We start from the raw sequence: 18,071 nt of genomic DNA, 5'->3' as shown, positions 1-18,071 counted from the left end.
CCTGATCCTTTTCACTGAAAACAGCTGCCTGCTGCCGCAGTTGAAGGACTAAAACAAAACAGTAGCATTGAAAAACCAGTGAGCACTCTGTGGAGCTGAGGGAAACTGTAGACTCTGATCATTTTTTGTGGAACTGTGACGACGCCTTTCACAACACACAGTAATTGGATCTGTTGTAATAGAAACATATTGAGTAGTGCAGCTTAAATAATTATGATCTGTTGATGTCAAACAGCCCAGATGACTAGCTTACATGACTGTTTCAATGTAATGATCTTAAGATGACTATATATGTCGTGGGACTGTTACAGTACATCATCTTCTATCTATTGGTCACAATATTCAATAAAAGTGATGTATTACATTTCTATGTTCCATTAATGAGGGTTGCTGTGGTGAGCTTTGCTCTGGGTTCCCCTCCCATCTCTCTTCATCTGCTTGCAATTAAACCACAGTTTTAGCTGCAATATCTCAGCAGCTTCATGATTTACTTTAATGGCTTTATGTAAATGAGCATGTCTAAATCATAATAACTGAGATTAGCCTAAAAGCAAAGGCCTCTCCAGGCTGTTTCAAATCAATACAGAGCTAAAATAATAGCTCGAGCAAAAACATTTGGTAATTGACATCAGTTCCCACACACACAAACACACACACACACACACACACACACACACACACAAAGAAAGACATCCGAATGGATGCATGTTCACACTGATTAGCAGATCAGCCAGCAAAAACACCCTGTCCATGTAAAACAACAAACAGAGCAGCCTCCGTCTCTAACAAGATGATTCCTGATGCTGATAGTAAGTGGACATGTGGACAGAGCTGGGTAATAGTGGCTGGTGGCAGACACATTGCTTGAAAGGCCCTTCTTTGGTATGGAAATGGGGACTGCAGAGAGCAGATATGATAAAATGCCTGACTTTCAGACAGAATGCCAGGGGCTGTTTGGACATCTGCTGTGTGCTGTGCAGCTATCTGGCCTCACTGAAACACATGGGAAATCAACATGCACACGTTATTTCAGGCAATATACGCATGGCTCTGTGGTCAACCCACACAGCCATGTGTATTTAAAGGAGAAATCCAACAAAAAGAGCTACGGGTTATGTATGACGCATCGTAGGTCCATTTTGTTCTCATTCCCATGGATGACTGGCCAATTACAGCCAATGAGACATCACGTTGAGACTTCATGTTGTCTTCAGCATGGACAGTAAATGTCAGGTGTCAGCCTCCTTCAGATTTGAAAAGAGACTCCCCTGCAATTATATACAACAATCATACAGGCAGGAATCAATCAGTCAAGAGGCAAACAGACCTGCTTCTTCACTGACAGGAACCTTAATAGAGCAGAATGCAACGTAGCAGCCACAAGACATGTTGTGCTCGCCGCCCTCACTGTGCTTTCAGTTCTCACTCTACCCACCTACATGAATAACCCACAGCTGATCAGAAATTCAACTGAGCCATATGTGCACTTTGGACTGGGAGCATCAAGTTGGTGCTTATTTATATTTTTTGGAGGTTGTCTAAAGACATTTAAGGACACAGAAAATAGGAGAAAATAACTACCTGAAGTAGAAATAAAGGAGGCAAGTTTAAGCAAACTGAAGTAATTTTGAAGAGGAGGAGAATTTCATATCAACCACAGGTAGAAAGGAACAAAAAAAAACTACACTTCAGTGGATTGTTAACAATGAAAAGCCTTTGCTATTGAATTATAGAAATTCACCAACACATATCAGCTCACTTGCCTTTAAGGAATAGTTCAACATTAGCACTAGTGTGAGCCATCAAACAAAAAGACAGAATCAACAGGAGACTCGTGACTCAAAATGTACACCTCCTCCTATTGTGTTCAGCTTTAAAAATGAGTGAAAAAGCTTATCAGGCTTTGTTCAAATGTCAAAAAATGCCCAAAATGTGTGACCCAAGCTACCATGGAAACTCATGTTAGTGTGGTCTCAGATAGTTTTCAAGTCCACATCCATTCCATTGCATATCCTTATGGGAAGCCAGCGTAAAGACATGAGGATTGGTGTTACAGGAGACCTTTTGGAAGACTTGTTCAGAAGCTTGACAGTAGCATTTTGAGCCACTTGTAAGGTTTAGGGATGTCTTATGAAAACAGGTGAAACAGGACTTGCAGTCTCCATCTGAGATCTGCTCAGCTTAGCAGGTAGAAACAGGAAGAAAGAGGAGTAAACCAAACAATTTACATGCTGGTCAAGACTCAAAGCTTGGTCGATAGATATGTCTATATTACAGAGAGTAGGTTTAATAGGAGACCTTCGGGGCAGTGCCATCTTGGGCAGCAGTAAGAGCTTCTGTTTTGTCAATATTTAGCTGTAGGCAATTTACTGCCATCCAAACTTTAATAGGGTTGAGGTAATTCAATCGGACAGTTTTGAAACATTTTGAGTCTTAGACAAAATGTATAATTGAATATCGTCTGCATAACAATGGTAGAAAATACATTTGAAATTGCTTATTATCAGTCCATAAGGAAGCAAGTACAAACAGCATTGGGCTCATTGGACAGAAGTTTGGGGAACACCACAAGACAGAGGTTCAGATGAGGAATAAGCAAAGCAAATTTATCAGAAGATCTGCCAATATGAGTGTTAAAATCACAAAAGAAACCTGAATCTAAATAGCTTGAGAATAGATATTAAAAAAAAAACATCTAAATTCTCTTAGGAGTGGCTGTACAGTAAAGTAAAATAACGTAAAAGGGATTAGTATGTCCAACTTTAATTATTTGTAATACAAAAGAAGAGAAAGACACAGTGCTCATCAAATGACAAGAAAAACGATTCTGAATACAGCAGCAAGTCCTCCACCTTAACCTGAAATTGCAAGATATCTGGATCACATGGGTCAAAATCAAAACCCAGGAAGAGCAAGCCTTCACAGACCACATGGACTCAGTGGACATTAACATCAAGTTCACACAAGAGGATGTTAGAAGCAACAGCTTGGCCTTTTTCGGCTATGCTGTACACACTGAAATGTCCTCCAAATAGCACAGATTCCTGCAGGAGCCAGTACAGAAAGTCTGCCTGCTCGTGCCTCAGGTGTTAATTTTGACAAGAATTTTAAATTTAGTTTTAGTCTTAGTCGCTTAGTGAAAATAATTTTAAATTTAGTTTTAGTCTTAGTCGCTTAGTGAAAATAATTTTAAATTTAGTTTTAGTCTTAGTCGCTGAACTGAAAATTATAGTTGGTTTAAGTCACATTTTTGTCTTTTAGCAGACCCTGTAGACATGGCACCCTACCCTCTTCATTCATTCAATTATTTGGTCCAACTTATATTCCTACTCACTGACTGGGGGGTTGCCTCTCCTCTTGCTTCCCACTTGACATGCTGGTGAAGATGAGGCACTCATCTTTGAGTGGCCAGCAGCAGCTAAAATTGTTTCTTTCGGCTTTAAAATAGCTTCATCTTCTCTCGTCACGGCATGATGAACAGGGATTTCGCTGTAATTTTTTTTAGCAATATTTTTTTTCATTTACGTCGTCGTTACATTTTAGTCATGCAATAAAATGATGTCAGCGAATACTTATCAGCGGAATTTTCGTTGACAAAATTAACACTACCTGTCTCTGCTTCTTCAGCAAAGTCCAGGCTGAAAACACATTCCAGTAAAAGGCCGACAGGGATGAAGTGTTCAGCTTGCTGGAGTCCATTAGAAACAGATACAGACCCAGTCCCAGTCCACCACACCACTTCAGGATGCAACAGGATGCAGCTCTCCACACCAGGTCTGCCAGCCCAGCGAGCAGTCTCTGAATGAACTGAAAGTGGAAAGCAGCTCCCCTACTGGCCAGATGGAAAAGACCCTGTCCACCCTCCTCCTTAGGAAGAAACAGGACACTCTGAGTGACCCAGTGCAACCTGTCCCAAAAGAAATCAACTAAAACTCTTTGGATCTGTGACAAAAGGCAAGCCTGGGGATCAACACAGGCCAACCAGTCCCATAGAGCAGAAGAAACCAGATTATTAATGACCAATAACAACCTCTGTAAATGTCTCTTCAACCTCTCTAAATGTCTCTTCAACCTCTCTAAATGTCCCTGCAGCTCAGAGGCAGCCATCCGCTCTCCAGGCTGTTTAAAACAACGTCCAACAGGTCTTCCCCCAACACAGACCAGAAAGATTTCTGAAAGTCAACAGGAAGACCATCTAAACCAGGAGCTCTGCCACTGTGTAAGTTCATCAGAAGAGTATATAGTTCACTGAGCGATAAAGGGGCCTCTGGTCTTGCACTGGCCTCAGTGTCCACCTGAGGAAGACCAGAGAAGAAGCTGCTGCACACATCTGGGTTTTCAGTTCTCAGTTCACTTCTGAACAAGTCTCTATAAAAACTGACTGCAAACTTCCTGATCTCAGAGGAACCTGAGATTGCAGAGCCGCTGTTGGATCATAGAGCGATTGATCTTTGTCCGTTTTTCCTCTCTAGACTAAAAAAGAACCGAGAGGGGGCATCGATCTGCAAGATGTTGAGAAACCACCACCTGACCAGAGCTCCCTGTGCTGCAACGCCCAGCAGGTTGGCTAGAGTTGATTTTTTGTAGATTTGAGGGAATCTAAAAGCCCTCAGTCTCCTGTAGAATCAGCTAAACTCTGCTGTTCTGCCACCTGAGTCTTCAGGTCCCTTATAGCAGCGGTCCATTTGGTGCCAGGCCACATGAAACGGTAGTAAAAAACCCACAAGCTTGCAAAAATTAGTAAAAAACAAACTAAAAACTAAATCTATGGAGAGCTTCTTCGGAAAGGGGAAAAGGCCGAATGATGAGACAGAAGAAGAAGAAGAGCCTACAACTTTAAAGAAAAAGAAAGCTGCATTTAAGAGACAATATCAGCAGTCCCACTAAAAATATGCTTAAAATATGCTTATTGCTTCAGGTGATCCTCACACACCAAGCCTGTTCTGCGTAATATGTGGCAACGGGGTCCCAAATGATGCAATGAAGCCTTCTCGTAGAAAAGAAACAAGCGCAGGGCTCCCACTAATTACAACAACTACATTCAGCGTAATGGTAAGTTGTATTTTTAATAATTAGTTTTTATTTGTTTCTCTGCTGGTCTGTCAAAATATTGCTTTGCTCCATGCCGCAAAGAAGGTTTGGGACCGCTGCCTTATAGATCAAATCAACGAACATTTTTTATAAAAACAGAGCAAGAAACAAGTGAATGATCTGAGAGGCCCACTGGGTTAATGTGACAACTTTTAAAATGTTTAAAGGAGTACAGGCAGTCCAACCTGGCCAGAGATTACATTGTCCTTAGAATGACTCCAGGTGTACTGCCTGTGGTTCTGATGAAAGACCCTCCACACGTCTGACAACTCAAAAGGTGCAGTCAAGTGTCTGAACCTGCGTGATGATGCAGGATGAGGGTCCTGGTGGTTTCTGTCCAGTTCTGGATTTTCAGTACATTTAAAATCACCTCCAAAAAAACAAATACTCATCACTGCTGCAGCTCCTAATGGTGTCACATAACACATCTATTACTGCTAGTCTGTCCAGCCTGTTGGTACATAAACATTCAGAAAAACTAGAATAACATTTTCAAACTGAGCTCTAACCTTCCACAAACAGCCCTGAATGATTTCCTCCACTTCAGCTGGACTTCAGACCTCCCCATCACATCCCCTCCTCCACTCGCTCTCATTCTGTGTGTTACTGTGTGTTTCCTGAACCAACATGACATCCAGCTTCTTCAGCTCCATCAGCTTAAAGAAAGCAGCTCTTTTAACATCACCTCAGCCTCCATTTATGTTCAAAGTGCCTAATTTAAATTCATACATTGTGAGAGAGAGGTGAGAGTTTTTACCTGAATTACAGATTCTTCAGATGATAAATCTCCTGCTCTGTCAGAACATCCTCTCCATTGATTGCTGATCTTTTTGTCAGACGTCTGGCTGACTCAACAAATATTTTCAGATCTGAAAAGTAATCTTCTGCCTTCACCAGCCTGAATCCTTTCATTCCCTGAAAGAACTTCTTGATGGCATTAGAGATGTGGTGTTTTCAGCACCTGTCTCAACCACTTCACTAACTTTGGCCATACTACCAGGAAGATCACAATGGCGCCATTCATGTGGGTGGCGGACTTCACACTGCCACAGCCCAGCACCTCTCCAACCGCTAAACTGGCCTCCACTGAGCAGTTCACTGCCGGCACGAGTTTGATAGCATGACGGCATGTCAGCTTTTCAAACTCTGCAGTTTAGAGTAAACCATGTATATCTGATGGTTTTCTGTCCCGACAAGTACACTTCCACCACAGTTTAATGAGGAAAGGCAAAAGAAATTGTAGATTTAAAAAAAATCATCACACAAATCCTGACAGCTTCAGAAAGTTACTGTCAGATATTGTTCCCCCTTTGTTCAGTATGAAAGAAGATCACACACTACACTGACTTTCCCCACAACAGGGAAGTCCTGTGATTTTCAGCCTGCTTGAAGCAAAGTTCGCCTAAGTATTACATGAAGAAGAAGGCTAATAACATGAAACAAAAAAAATAAATCATGCGTACAAGGGTGAGGAACCCGTGCATCATGGCACCTGTCAACAAAAGATAAAACATAAGTAAATGCAGAGTGTCATGTTTGAAATGAACAAATTCTTATGTTTTTATTGTTGTTGTTTATCACAAAATGCTTAAGTATGAATCATATGATAGCTACCCAGAGGGTGCCACAAAATCTGAAAAATATGTCATTGGAGAAAGGGCATCGGAGTTCATACTTGATAGTAAGTTAAAAAAAAAATCTTGTCATAATCCAAAAATCCTACCTCCAGGTCATAATATAAGATCAGGGTCAACTGTTTATTTTAGAGGCTGCATTTATATTTAAACAGTCATAAATCATTTAGGTATATCCAGTCATGATCTTAAAACTTTGGTAAGCATTGCAGTACAACTCCAAATACTACATAAATACAGTATTTTAAGTATAATGCACTCTATATTATATTTCTTGTCTGTCTCATGTTCTGGCATCACAGGGATTACGACCCCCACTCCGCGAGGGAGTTGTGTGCAGACATAGCAACTGTTGTTTGTAATCCTTCTGGTTGTTGATAGTACTACCAGGAAATTTCCTCAGGCCTCAGTGGGGAGCGAGTAAACTCAGGTGGCAATTCTCTCCTCCTTCTGCAGTTGGATGTTCTGCAGCTGCTGTTTGAGTTTTTGCACCCCTGTTGTTGGTTAGGCTGAGATGTGCCTTGTTGCAGGAGCAGTAGCAGGACGATGGTGACAGGGAGCAGGAATATGCTGCAAATTCCTCTACATCTGTCACCCCTCCACTGCCACTGTATATTCTCTGGCATCATCACCACACCTCAGTTTACCCCCGAATTCAGTGCGCCTGCCTCTTCTTGAATTTGAGAAACATGTGGTCCTATTGTTATTCACATCCCTCTCTCCCTCGCAAACACAAGGCGGGGGGAAAGCGTAGGTTCACTTACCGATGCTCCACTCCTTCTCGTCCATGGGTTCAGGAACGCGTTTGCAGTGGCTGGCGGGTATCCAGGTGGCCCGTTCTGCGACTTTCACTGCTGCTTCTACGGTGAGGAGGATTTGGAAAGGTCCGTTCCAGCTTTCCAGTTCTTTCTCCTCAGATCCTTCACTACAACCCAATCTCCAGGTTCTAGGTCACATAGTTTTCACTCTGTGGTTTTTTGGCAGGGCGTCCTTAGCCTGTTTCTGCTGTGTGGAGTGATCTGCCGCCTCAGCCTTTGCGTCATAACCAGATGAGTCCATCACTGTCCTCTGCTCTGCCCCTAGTCAATCGGCCCTGGTTCCATTCTCATCTTCTCTGTTTTTTGGACAGTATTTAGCCCAGTGTCCCATCATTCCACATGTAAAACAAGTGGCAGGTGCCCCACGGCCTGCCCCCTGTCTGTTGTTGTGACGTCCTCGGCCTCTGTTTTGGCATTCAAGCGCTGTGAGCTGTTCCATTTGCAATCTGTCTGCCAGCTGTGCACTTCTTTTCTTCTTCTTTTCTGTCAGGAATGTCTCTGCATGTATGGCATATCTTTCAACTTTTTCAAGATGGCAACAGCCCCATGTCAGACAGCCATCTCACTGATTTCTGACGTGATGCCATTAATGAAGCGGTCTCGTAGGCAAGCCTCCCATGGGGTAACTGAGTCAGTCCCCCCCATGGCAGTTGGTCTTTGGAGGCCGCTGTGTTTGTTATGGACCTCTGTGAGTCGGGTGAGATAATCAGACACAGTCTCATTTTCCCCCTGTTTGCATGCTGATATTTTCCCCATATCCAGTCTTAGAGAGAAAGCTGTTCCGACACAGAGCTCAGTCACTATTTGTCGATATTGAATGTTCGCTTCATTTGTCCATGTTGGGTGAGCCAATCTTTGATCTTCTATGGGGAAATTTCCAGCTACTTTTGCCCATTTATTCCCCATTTGGACCATGAGCAGTCGCTGCAGTTCATTGGTAGAGGGTCTGAATTGTTGACAGAAAATGTCCAATTGTGTTGCAAACTTATTTCCCCCATCCTGGACTGAGGGGAGGTGAGTGGCAGATTCTTTCATGTCATTGTATGTCCATGGTCTGAAGATTAGCTGAGGGTTTCTGTCTCCTCCTGCTACTTCAACCATCAGTGAGTCTGTTGAATTGAAAATGGTGGGTCTGAGTGAGAGCTTGAGTGCGGTGTGCGGTGCACAATAATTGGTAGCATAAGGTGGAGGTTTCTCTTTTTCCACTGTTGGGTGAGGTATTGGTTTCTCAGGCTGTGATGGTGTGGCTTGGGCTGCGGTTGTAGTTGTTTCTGGAGCGCTGGCTGCTCCTCCTCGGTCCACAGCTGGTGTTGGCTGTCTTCTGGGCGGAACTGAGTCCAGATCAAGATCTAGTTTGAGGCACTGACATGCAGAGGTTAGTTTAGCTTTCCCTGCCTTTTGTTTTCTGTCCCTGATGTTGGCTTCAGTGAGCCAACACTCATAAGCTTCCCAATTTGCTTTAAACACTTTTCTTTTTCTCTTTTGCTTTGCCTAACTGATTTCTTCCTTTGCTTTTAGTTGGACTTTCAGGTGTTCTAATAGTTTTAGGCTAAAACTGCCACTACATGGAAATCCACACTTCTGAACCCAGATTTTAATTTGGTCAGTAATTTGTTCACCATATTTTGTGATCATAAACTGAATATTGAGAGAACACATCAGAGGTATATTTTCAGATGCTTTACCCTTAAAGCTGTTGGAACCCATTGATGAAGAGAAAAAGAAAAAGGAGAAGAAGAGAAGAGAGAAAAAAAATTGTTTTAGATATTTTAGTTTGTTCCTCTCTTTAGGTGGATTTGTAGGGACCTTGGATTTTACTTTTATTTATTGCCACTTCAACTAATCAAGTGAAGATATTTACTGTTAGTTTTCTCTAAAGTTTTTTTTTTTACCTTAATTTCTTTATTTTTTACTAAACTCTTTAACCTTAGTTTAATTTTTTGTTTTGGCTTTTTTTTTTTTTTTTTTTTAACTAAACTTCCACTCTTTTTTTGCTAGTGAGAGTGTAATGTAAAAATATTATATCCCCCTTTGTTCTTAGAACTGCACACCTAAAACTAAACGATCGTTGATGGTAAATGACAGCAGTTTCCAAAACCTGCTCTGTTAATACTTTTACCACAATACACCCATGGTGGCGAGGCTCTTTTATTGTTTCTGAATGTACTTACCAGAAAGACAAGGTTGTGTGCAGGAAAAAGTTCTTTGGGTCGCCCCAGTGACTGGGCGTCGGTCCCCATGCGTCAGGTCCCCCCCTTCTCTACCAGTAACATTGTTAAGTGATATGTAAATAATGATAAAGATGATTGTTATTATTAATTTGATTTCCGTGGTTTAAACAACATAACCGTCCAGAACAAATGCCCCTTGCCACTTCTTTCACCCGCGTTCGAGCCCCTCCAGGGGGCGATGGTCTTTTCCAAACTAGACTTGAGAAATGCTTGCCATCTGGTGCGTATTCGTAAAGGAGATGAATGGAAGACAGCCTTCAATACGCCATTGGGGCATTTTGAATATCTGGTTATGCTTTTTGGGCCGACTAATGCCCCCGCAGTCTTCCAGACTTTAGTTAATGATGTCTTGACAGACTTTCTTGATCATTTTGTGTTTGTTTATTTAGATGACATTTTAATTTATTCTCATAACCTGGAAGAACACATTCAACACGTCGCCTTGTACTCCAGAGGTTATTGGACAATATAGTCTATGTAGACTAGTTATTAAAACGGAGATGTGTGCCTTCCATGAGTCATCTGTACCGTTTTCGGGGTACATCATTGAAAGTGGGCGGCTTAAAGTGGATCTGCTGAAGGTGCAGGCAGTGTCCGAGTGGCCCACTCCAAGCAACCGCAAACAGCTTCAGCGGTTTTTGGGGTTTGCTAACTTTTATAGATGTTTTATTTTGAACTTTGGCTGCGTGGTGGCACCACTTACACACCTCACCTCCACGAAACTAAGATTTGCTTGGTCTGAGGAGGCAGAGCAAGCCTTCCAGCTGATTAAGACATTGTTTACTGCTGCATCTGTTCTTATCCAAACAGATCCCACCAAGCAATTCATTGTGGAGGTGGATGCCTCAGACACCAGAGTTGGAGTGGTGTTGTCCCAGCGTTCAGGCCAAATGAGCTTGGTCTGATTGGTCCCTGAGATCTTTTTTTATTTTTTTATTTTCTGTATCATTTTTATCTTGATCCTTCTTTGCCACTATTTTTGCCTTTTGTTAATACTTTGCTGGCTGTAACAACTTAATTTCCCCACCATGGGGTCAATAAAGTTTTAACTTATCTTACTAGCAATTTTAACAGGACTTGTCAACAAAATTAGATTTGCGAACCAAGCAATAAAAAGGATAAAACAGATTCAATAAAACTTTTGTAAAAAGAAAAAACAGACTCATCTCAGTAGAAATGTTAAAATAGTTTAGTATGTTAGGCAGCTGAGCTCAGTCCTTACTACAATCTGTAATGTTGCATCATGTCCAGCAGATGGTGTTACAATGCACTATATGGGCAGGGTGGTCTGTGGCTGTTCTTCCTGGTTTGGTCTGGACACATTATGTCCAGGACCAATTATGAGGCAACAGTTTGTCTTCACATCTTTCCCATTTCAACGTGAGTGCCCCCATACACAAAGGCAGCTCCAGAAAAAATGGTGTTCCCCGTTTGGTGTGGAAGAACTTGACCGGCCTGCATAGTCCTGACCTCGACCCCATCCAACACCTTTGGGATCAGCTGAAACACTGTATCTGAACCAGGTCTTAGGGTCCAGCATCAGTGTTGAACCTCACTGATGCTCCTGTGAAGCAAATCCTTGCAGCCAGGTTTTAACCACGTTGTGTATGAAAAAAGTTTTCCAAGATGAAGGCAAATGTTCAGAGGTGGAAGAGGACCAGCTTTATTGATAGTTTAGTTGACCACCAGAGCGAGTAAAATCATTTTCAGATACAAGACCACATTTACTGGAAACAAAAGCTTTGGGGTTCTGCACACATTAAGTCAACAGTCATTCATCAAACAATAAATAAAAATCTGAATATCAGCGCAACACAAAGTGTATCAAAGCTGTAACACAGACATCTGACAGCTGCAGAAGAACAATGCAGGAGCAAATGGAGGTTTTCACCCAAGCACATCTGATATACCTGATGGACAGACATTCAGATGAACTGAGTTACTTCAGAACATTTTTCCATTCGTATAATAAAATGGCAAAGTAATACAGTACATGAAGTATGCTGCAACCATGCAAACTGGTTAGTTTACTCCAAACAAGCTACTGTGATCTGCACCTGATGTCTGAACAGAAGGAATCAGGGCAAACCCACCACAAAAGAAGAGAAAGGGAAAAGGGTTACGTCGTTATGGTAATCTGTCAAACCCATCTCAACAAAAAGGACTTTGCTGGCTGAATGAAAATTCATCAGTGCTGCAGATAAAAGTGTGTGATGTGATGAAAGAGTGAGGAAATCTGACACGTTAGTGGCTTTAGAATGAGAGCAGAAACACGGCACAAAGGCAGAGAGAGGACAGAGTGAAAGTGAGTCAGTCAGCAGGTCGACCAGTGAGAACCAAACCTGTGTACTCAACCAGCCTCATACTGCCATGGGAATCATCACCACCAGCCTTCAGTCTGCCTGGAGAATCCTAACCTTGAAGACCATTGACAGGGAGCATTTTTGGAGGGCTGTGTATATGTATGTAAGCCACAGTATCCAGACTTTATCAAAGGTGATTTACACAGTTACATCAAAAACAAAGTACGGCAGAAAAGACAACAATTGTGACAACTGAGTAGAAAAAAAAAACTGACATGGGGACACTTCAAACCAGTACTTTCAACTTAAAGGGCTATTCCAGCTGTTCAGCATTCCAGTGATCAAATGCAATGAGTGACTTTGAGACATTAAAAAACAGAATCAATGCTCAAATTAAAGCAGCAGAGGTACCAGGCCCAACATGCTGGATCCTACATTTCCCACAATGCAACACAGTAGCATCTTTCTTTCAAACGTTCTCTGCCTGGCCCATTCATTCTACACTCAGCACCTCCAGTTTGCAATGCAGACTTTCTGTTATAGTCGTCTCCATGCCTAAGCTGAGATAACCCTGGTGACGTCGCAGTGATGTCATCAGGGTTATTTTCTCTGACTTGACAAAGCTTGTCCAGAGCCACAGAAGACATTATACAATCAGATTTTTCCCCAAGTGAAGTCATGTTTCTCGTGATGAAGTGTTCCTTAAAGTCAGTAAGCCCTTCTTTTGTTTAGATTTGGAGTGAGAGCAGATGGAGGGCAGTAGGAGCCACATGTGACCTGTGTGACAATCACTTTCACTAGCTTCCATGCTGTTTCAAAGTCCTGTGATTCGCAGTGCAACTCACAGATATTTTCCACTGAAATGAATGTGATTAGCAGATGAAGCTTTGCACAGTCTAACATAGTATACGACAATTTCTTTTTCTTCATGAATCTTGTTTATGGTTTCTTTTCACAGCACAGCATCTCAAGAAAAGAGCTGAAATGAGGAGCGCCAGTTTCAAAGTCCTTGCATACGTGTCTGAATTCACACGATGACCTATATGTGTGTATATGTGTTTAAGTCATTTAGGAGGTCCAGCGCCACCACGCCACCTTCATGCGGTCCCAGACGGCATCGAAAGAGTCAAATGCAGGGCGCACATCCAGGATGGAGAACTGGTAGGTTTCTTTGTCGATTTCACCGTCGTAGTAGTCAATGATGTAGCGCACCTCCTTCCCACATCGGTCAACGATCCAGTCGTGGCGGTCAAAAGGCAGCTCATATCTAATGAGGAGAAGCATCAGAGAAATGATATAACTGAAATGAAAGCAGCATTGGACAATTGTGCACATCAGAGGCCCTCAACACCAGCGAGGAATGACTGGACTTAGTACATGGTGAGGCTTTCATATTTTTCATTCACACCACATAACTGTGAAGCTGCTAGCTTAAAGGTGAATCTAATCATTGTAAAAAAAACACCACCCATACAAAAAACACAAATGAGCTGCATTTCTGAGGTGATCATCTCAGCTCTGAACTCAAATTCATGCAAAGTGTGAAGGAGCTCACCCCATCCAGTGGCGGACGCGAGCCCTGGGTGAGTACTCTTTGGCTTTACCGCCAAACCTCTTCAAAGTCGGCCCGCATGGACATTCACTGCAAGAAAACACAGGATAAAACAATCTTCAATTAAATGTCAATACTTTGACGTACGGGCAGATCATGTAACGCTCATAAATTGTACATTTATCTTAAAATGGTCAGAGAGTGAAAGAAAGTTGCAGCTTTCTTCTGGAGGCTCGTTCTACAGTTTTTAACTCACGTTGCATGCATGGCCTCCCATTTCAGGATCTCCTGCCAGGCCTGCTCATTGTTCTTGTTGTGGATTTTAATGATGTTGGTCATATCGTGAGAAGAGAGGTCATCATCACGCCAGCGCCACCTGCAGCACAAACAAGAATGAACATTAAAACAGATGAAGAGTCTCAAAGAACCGACCCAGAGTGTCCTGACAGCCTCAACACTCTTCTCTCCTCCCATTGAAATAAGTGTGACTCTGTAACCATTAAAGCTCATGTAGACAATCATACTGCAAGCCATCATGCTGGACATCAAAAGTAGAGCAAGATTTCTCCCACTTTGTCAAGATTAACAACCAACCCGCTAGTTAACAATGAATGTTATGTGATCAGTACAAGCAGCTAAACACTGTGTGGTGTGTTTTAAAGTTTACGAGCATAGTGCTGCGTGGTGTTGGCGAACTACGCACGTGGTCCCTGTGAGATCCGAACATTATCTGTGAGATATTAATAATTATTCACCCAGAAAAAGCTGATATGTCCCTGAATAATATAATTTGACCTTTCTGTCAGCTGCTGTTTGTCGTTTATCGAGTGAAAAGAGATGAGCAGCCTTGCCTTAAGAAGTTTCTCCTCAGTGTGTTCAAACTTATTCTTGTGACTGAGCTTAGGACCTCATGCTCATAGCTGTACAGGTGTAAGCATGAATTAAAGAAAATTATGGCAGATGAGCTGCTGTTTTCTTTTGTTTTCCATTTTGCACTGAAAACATTCATTCATTCATCTTCTATACCCGTGTATCCCTTTCGGGGTTGCGGGGGGCTGGAGCCTATCCCAGCTAGCATTGGGCGAGAGGCGGGGTACACCCTGAACCGGTCACCAGCCGATCGCAGGGCACTGAAAACATACCAAACTGTATTTTCTTATACAGTGTATGTGGAGACCATAATGTTAAATCTATGTTAACACTACTTCTTTCCCCCCAGTTAGTGGCTACAAATTAAGTTTATTAGGGGATGCTACACACTGGAAAACCCAAATAACTGACCCTGGACTGACCCTTTCCGCAGCATGGCGTTCCAGAACATCTGCTCAGATGGGTAAACCCAGTTCTTCTCTGTGTTGTGACGGGGAATGGTGGACTCCTCTCTGACGACGGACAGGGAGAAGGGCTGGTCTGGAGCAGGAACTTGGTTTGGAGGAGGCATCTGTACACACACAGGGAGCAAAGAAACTTTAACAACACAACACACACACACACTTTAGTTTGTAAGAAATGTGGCAATCAAGAGTTCATTTATGGCGTTTATGACAATGTGAAAACCAGACTTAAACAAAGTACAATAGAGTTGAAGGACACAGAACTAATTCATTAAAAAAACACTCTTGTATATTCATTTAGTTCAGCTTGGCTTTCCTGCTCTCACCCCCTTCCCCATCCACTCATCACCCACTTCCTCTTTTCCTACAATAAAGTGGTGCAGATACCATATTTGCTGGGTCAATGTCACTATTTGCGCCAGCTGCAGCTCTCATGGGACACTCCACAAAATCATAGGCCCTGTCCTGGTGAGCTGGACTTGCTTCTGCTTGATGCATCGGACACCCTGGCGGAGGAGACACTGCAGGAAACAAGAGCACCAGGTTGAGTCATGGTGGGTGCAAAACCCTCAGCATAACTTTCAATAAAGTCAACAATACAACAACATGAACCTAGAACAATGCACTGTAGTCAAGAACAGAAAATCTGCTTACACTTGTAGAATGTTTAAAAGACACCAGCATGGAGCAGTAGCACCAGCCATCGAGACAAATCAAATCCACAACAGATCACACTGGATCTAACAGGCCTGCATAGCATTGATATTTAAATGAATACCTTTTACAGGCTGAGCTTGATGCATAGGACACTCCGAAGGTGGAGACACTATGAAGGGCAAATACAGACAAACAAATTACAACATGCTAACACAATTTTAGCAGCCATTCTTAAAAAAGTACAATATAACATAGCAACATTTAAGATCTGATCTGAGAGTAGACTCCCACAGCAGTACCTTTGACAGGCTGTGCTTCTTGATGCATGGGGCAGCCCTGAGGAGGGACGGCCATCATGGCCTCTGCCCTGACTGATGGAGCAGCAGGTGTGGACAAGGAGGCTCCCATCCTGCTTCGTCTGATGTGGAAACAAACACACATGGTATTGAGTTTATCAGTATACTTAATGTCAGATGTACTGGTGTGGATCACTGGTTGTAACCACTGGAGCTAAGAGCTGACCCCAATATAGTAACTGAATGCAGTCTGCACCATTGCAGATCTAAAAATGCCCAGCACTAAGAGCTGACAGCAACACAGATCAGACTCCGTGTAGCTTGTGTGACCACAGCCCTGCATTATACACTACTTTGGCATTATTATCTAAAATCTAAGTGGACTGAACAAAGCCCAGCCCCATGTGGCCACATCAATGAAGGCAGATAAGGAAGTGGCATACAAACAAACCTATGAGAGCTAACTTGCATGCATCAGTCCAGTTATCGTAGGAAAGTTACCCGTTTGAAGGGCGAGGAAAATGTTCGTACACCTTTCAATGACGACCGCTAAAACCAGTAACATAGCATGGCGGTAACTCACGTTATGATAAATGTGGAAGTCGAAAGATTATTTTAGAAGTGAGCTCCTATGGCTACTTATTAATATTAGTGGTAAGAATGGCTGAAGAGGCTGACATTGTACACTGTGTGAAAGTATCCTTGATTAAGCTCACGGTTACACAATTTTTTCCCAGGATGGCAACGTCACGACCCGCCCTAGTCGTTTCCTTCGTTGGCTGGGTTGGTTAGTTCTACGGTATGAGGAGTGTGATTGGTTAATGATCGAGACATACAGTCAGAGCAAGCCAATCAGAGCCAGCCTATGGCGGATCATGCCTTCGCCATCCTAGAAAACCGGTTAACGTTAACATCATTGCTTCTAGCTAATTTAGAGATTTACCAACTTCCTGTCCCTTCCTCCCCAATAGATATCTCCGATTTATTCTGTGACTCAAACTGAGTGACCAGAATTACCTGAAACAAGGCAGCAAATCAATCTGATGATCAGGCTAGGTAGCTATGAGCATTAGCTACTCCCACTTACCAATAAGCTGCAGCAAAGCCAGTCAACGTAGCAGCTATGCTAACGTTAGCTGATATGTTAACTATGTCTTTGCTTTCAGATTTAACGTCATTCTAACTTTAAAGATAAACTCAAGACGAGTCCTTTGGTTCGGTCTAATCGCATAATCTACAGCCAGGTATAAAATATTAAGACGGAGGAAAAATAACCAACTAACCTGTCACTGAAGTCAGCTTGGATGTGTTTCTACCAGGTTACTGTGACTGTCCCAATGTCAACGTGAGATTGTACGTTACCCAGAAGCAGTTGCGCAACTGTGGCTGAACATGTGCTGTACGTAACCGTACACGTCATCACGCTGAAATGGATTGAATAACGTGGAAATTTAGTAGTACATAAGTATATCGGTGATCAGCTATACATAGGCATAGACACATTGCCCACACATTGCAACGCATACCAGCCCTACTCAAACCAAAATTCTTATTATAATTGCAAAATTACAACAAAAAAAAAAATAGTAACGGCTTTATTCCAATCTAATAACGTGCTGTTGTAATGAAATCATAATTTTACAGCCGAAAAAGTGGATGTATATTAAGTCGTTCTGATTCCTGCGTATACTAACAGCATATTCTTTATCCTTATATCACACTAATTACGTCTTGTGTTTCATAACACTGCTCATCCTGTAGTGGTGGTGATTGGACACTAGATGGTGCCAAAACGCCACCTTACTTTTGTCACGTAATTGCTGTATATTACAGAACATGTCATAGCTCAGTGTGTTACAGTAAATACAATGGCACATGTATTCCATGAGTCAAGTCTTATTAAACTAATTGTATTTCAGCTGCACCATTACTGCAACAGTAGAAGCAATTATTGTATATATTACTTATTTGTATACTCATGGCCATAAACTCTCACTGCTCTTTTGGTATGGGCATTTGTTATCATTAGAAGAGCATGGTAGGATTTTATTTCTTTTCATCGTATTTGTTCACGAGTTAACCTTATTTGACCATCTAGTAATCATTCCAGGTGTAACCTACCACTGACTAGATTAACATGCCAAGGGGCCCTAAG

General features: G+C 42.3%; 1 protein-coding gene across 1 annotated transcript; it reads right to left on the bottom strand.

Annotated features, from left to right (window-relative positions):
* Window positions 1-11,413: 11,413 nt before the first annotated feature.
* hccsb (holocytochrome c synthase b) lies at window positions 11,414-17,280 on the bottom strand. Its single transcript, XM_076761786.1, has 8 exons — window positions 17,200-17,280; window positions 15,920-16,038; window positions 15,742-15,789; window positions 15,351-15,484; window positions 14,922-15,070; window positions 13,886-14,005; window positions 13,633-13,719; window positions 11,414-13,344 (listed from the first exon to the last, which is right to left on the bottom strand). Exons 2-8 carry the CDS (start codon window positions 16,026-16,028, stop codon window positions 13,146-13,148), a joined length of 846 nt encoding a protein of 281 aa, XP_076617901.1. The 5' UTR covers window positions 16,029-16,038; window positions 17,200-17,280; the 3' UTR covers window positions 11,414-13,145.
* Between the last annotated feature and the right edge of the window lie 791 nt (window positions 17,281-18,071).

The sequence above is a fragment of the Chaetodon auriga genome, chromosome 21 (genome assembly GCF_051107435.1).
Source record: "Chaetodon auriga isolate fChaAug3 chromosome 21, fChaAug3.hap1, whole genome shotgun sequence".
In the NCBI taxonomy this organism is placed as follows: Eukaryota; Metazoa; Chordata; class Actinopteri; order Chaetodontiformes; family Chaetodontidae; genus Chaetodon; species Chaetodon auriga.
This window is presented reverse-complemented; position numbering and strand designations above follow the sequence as displayed.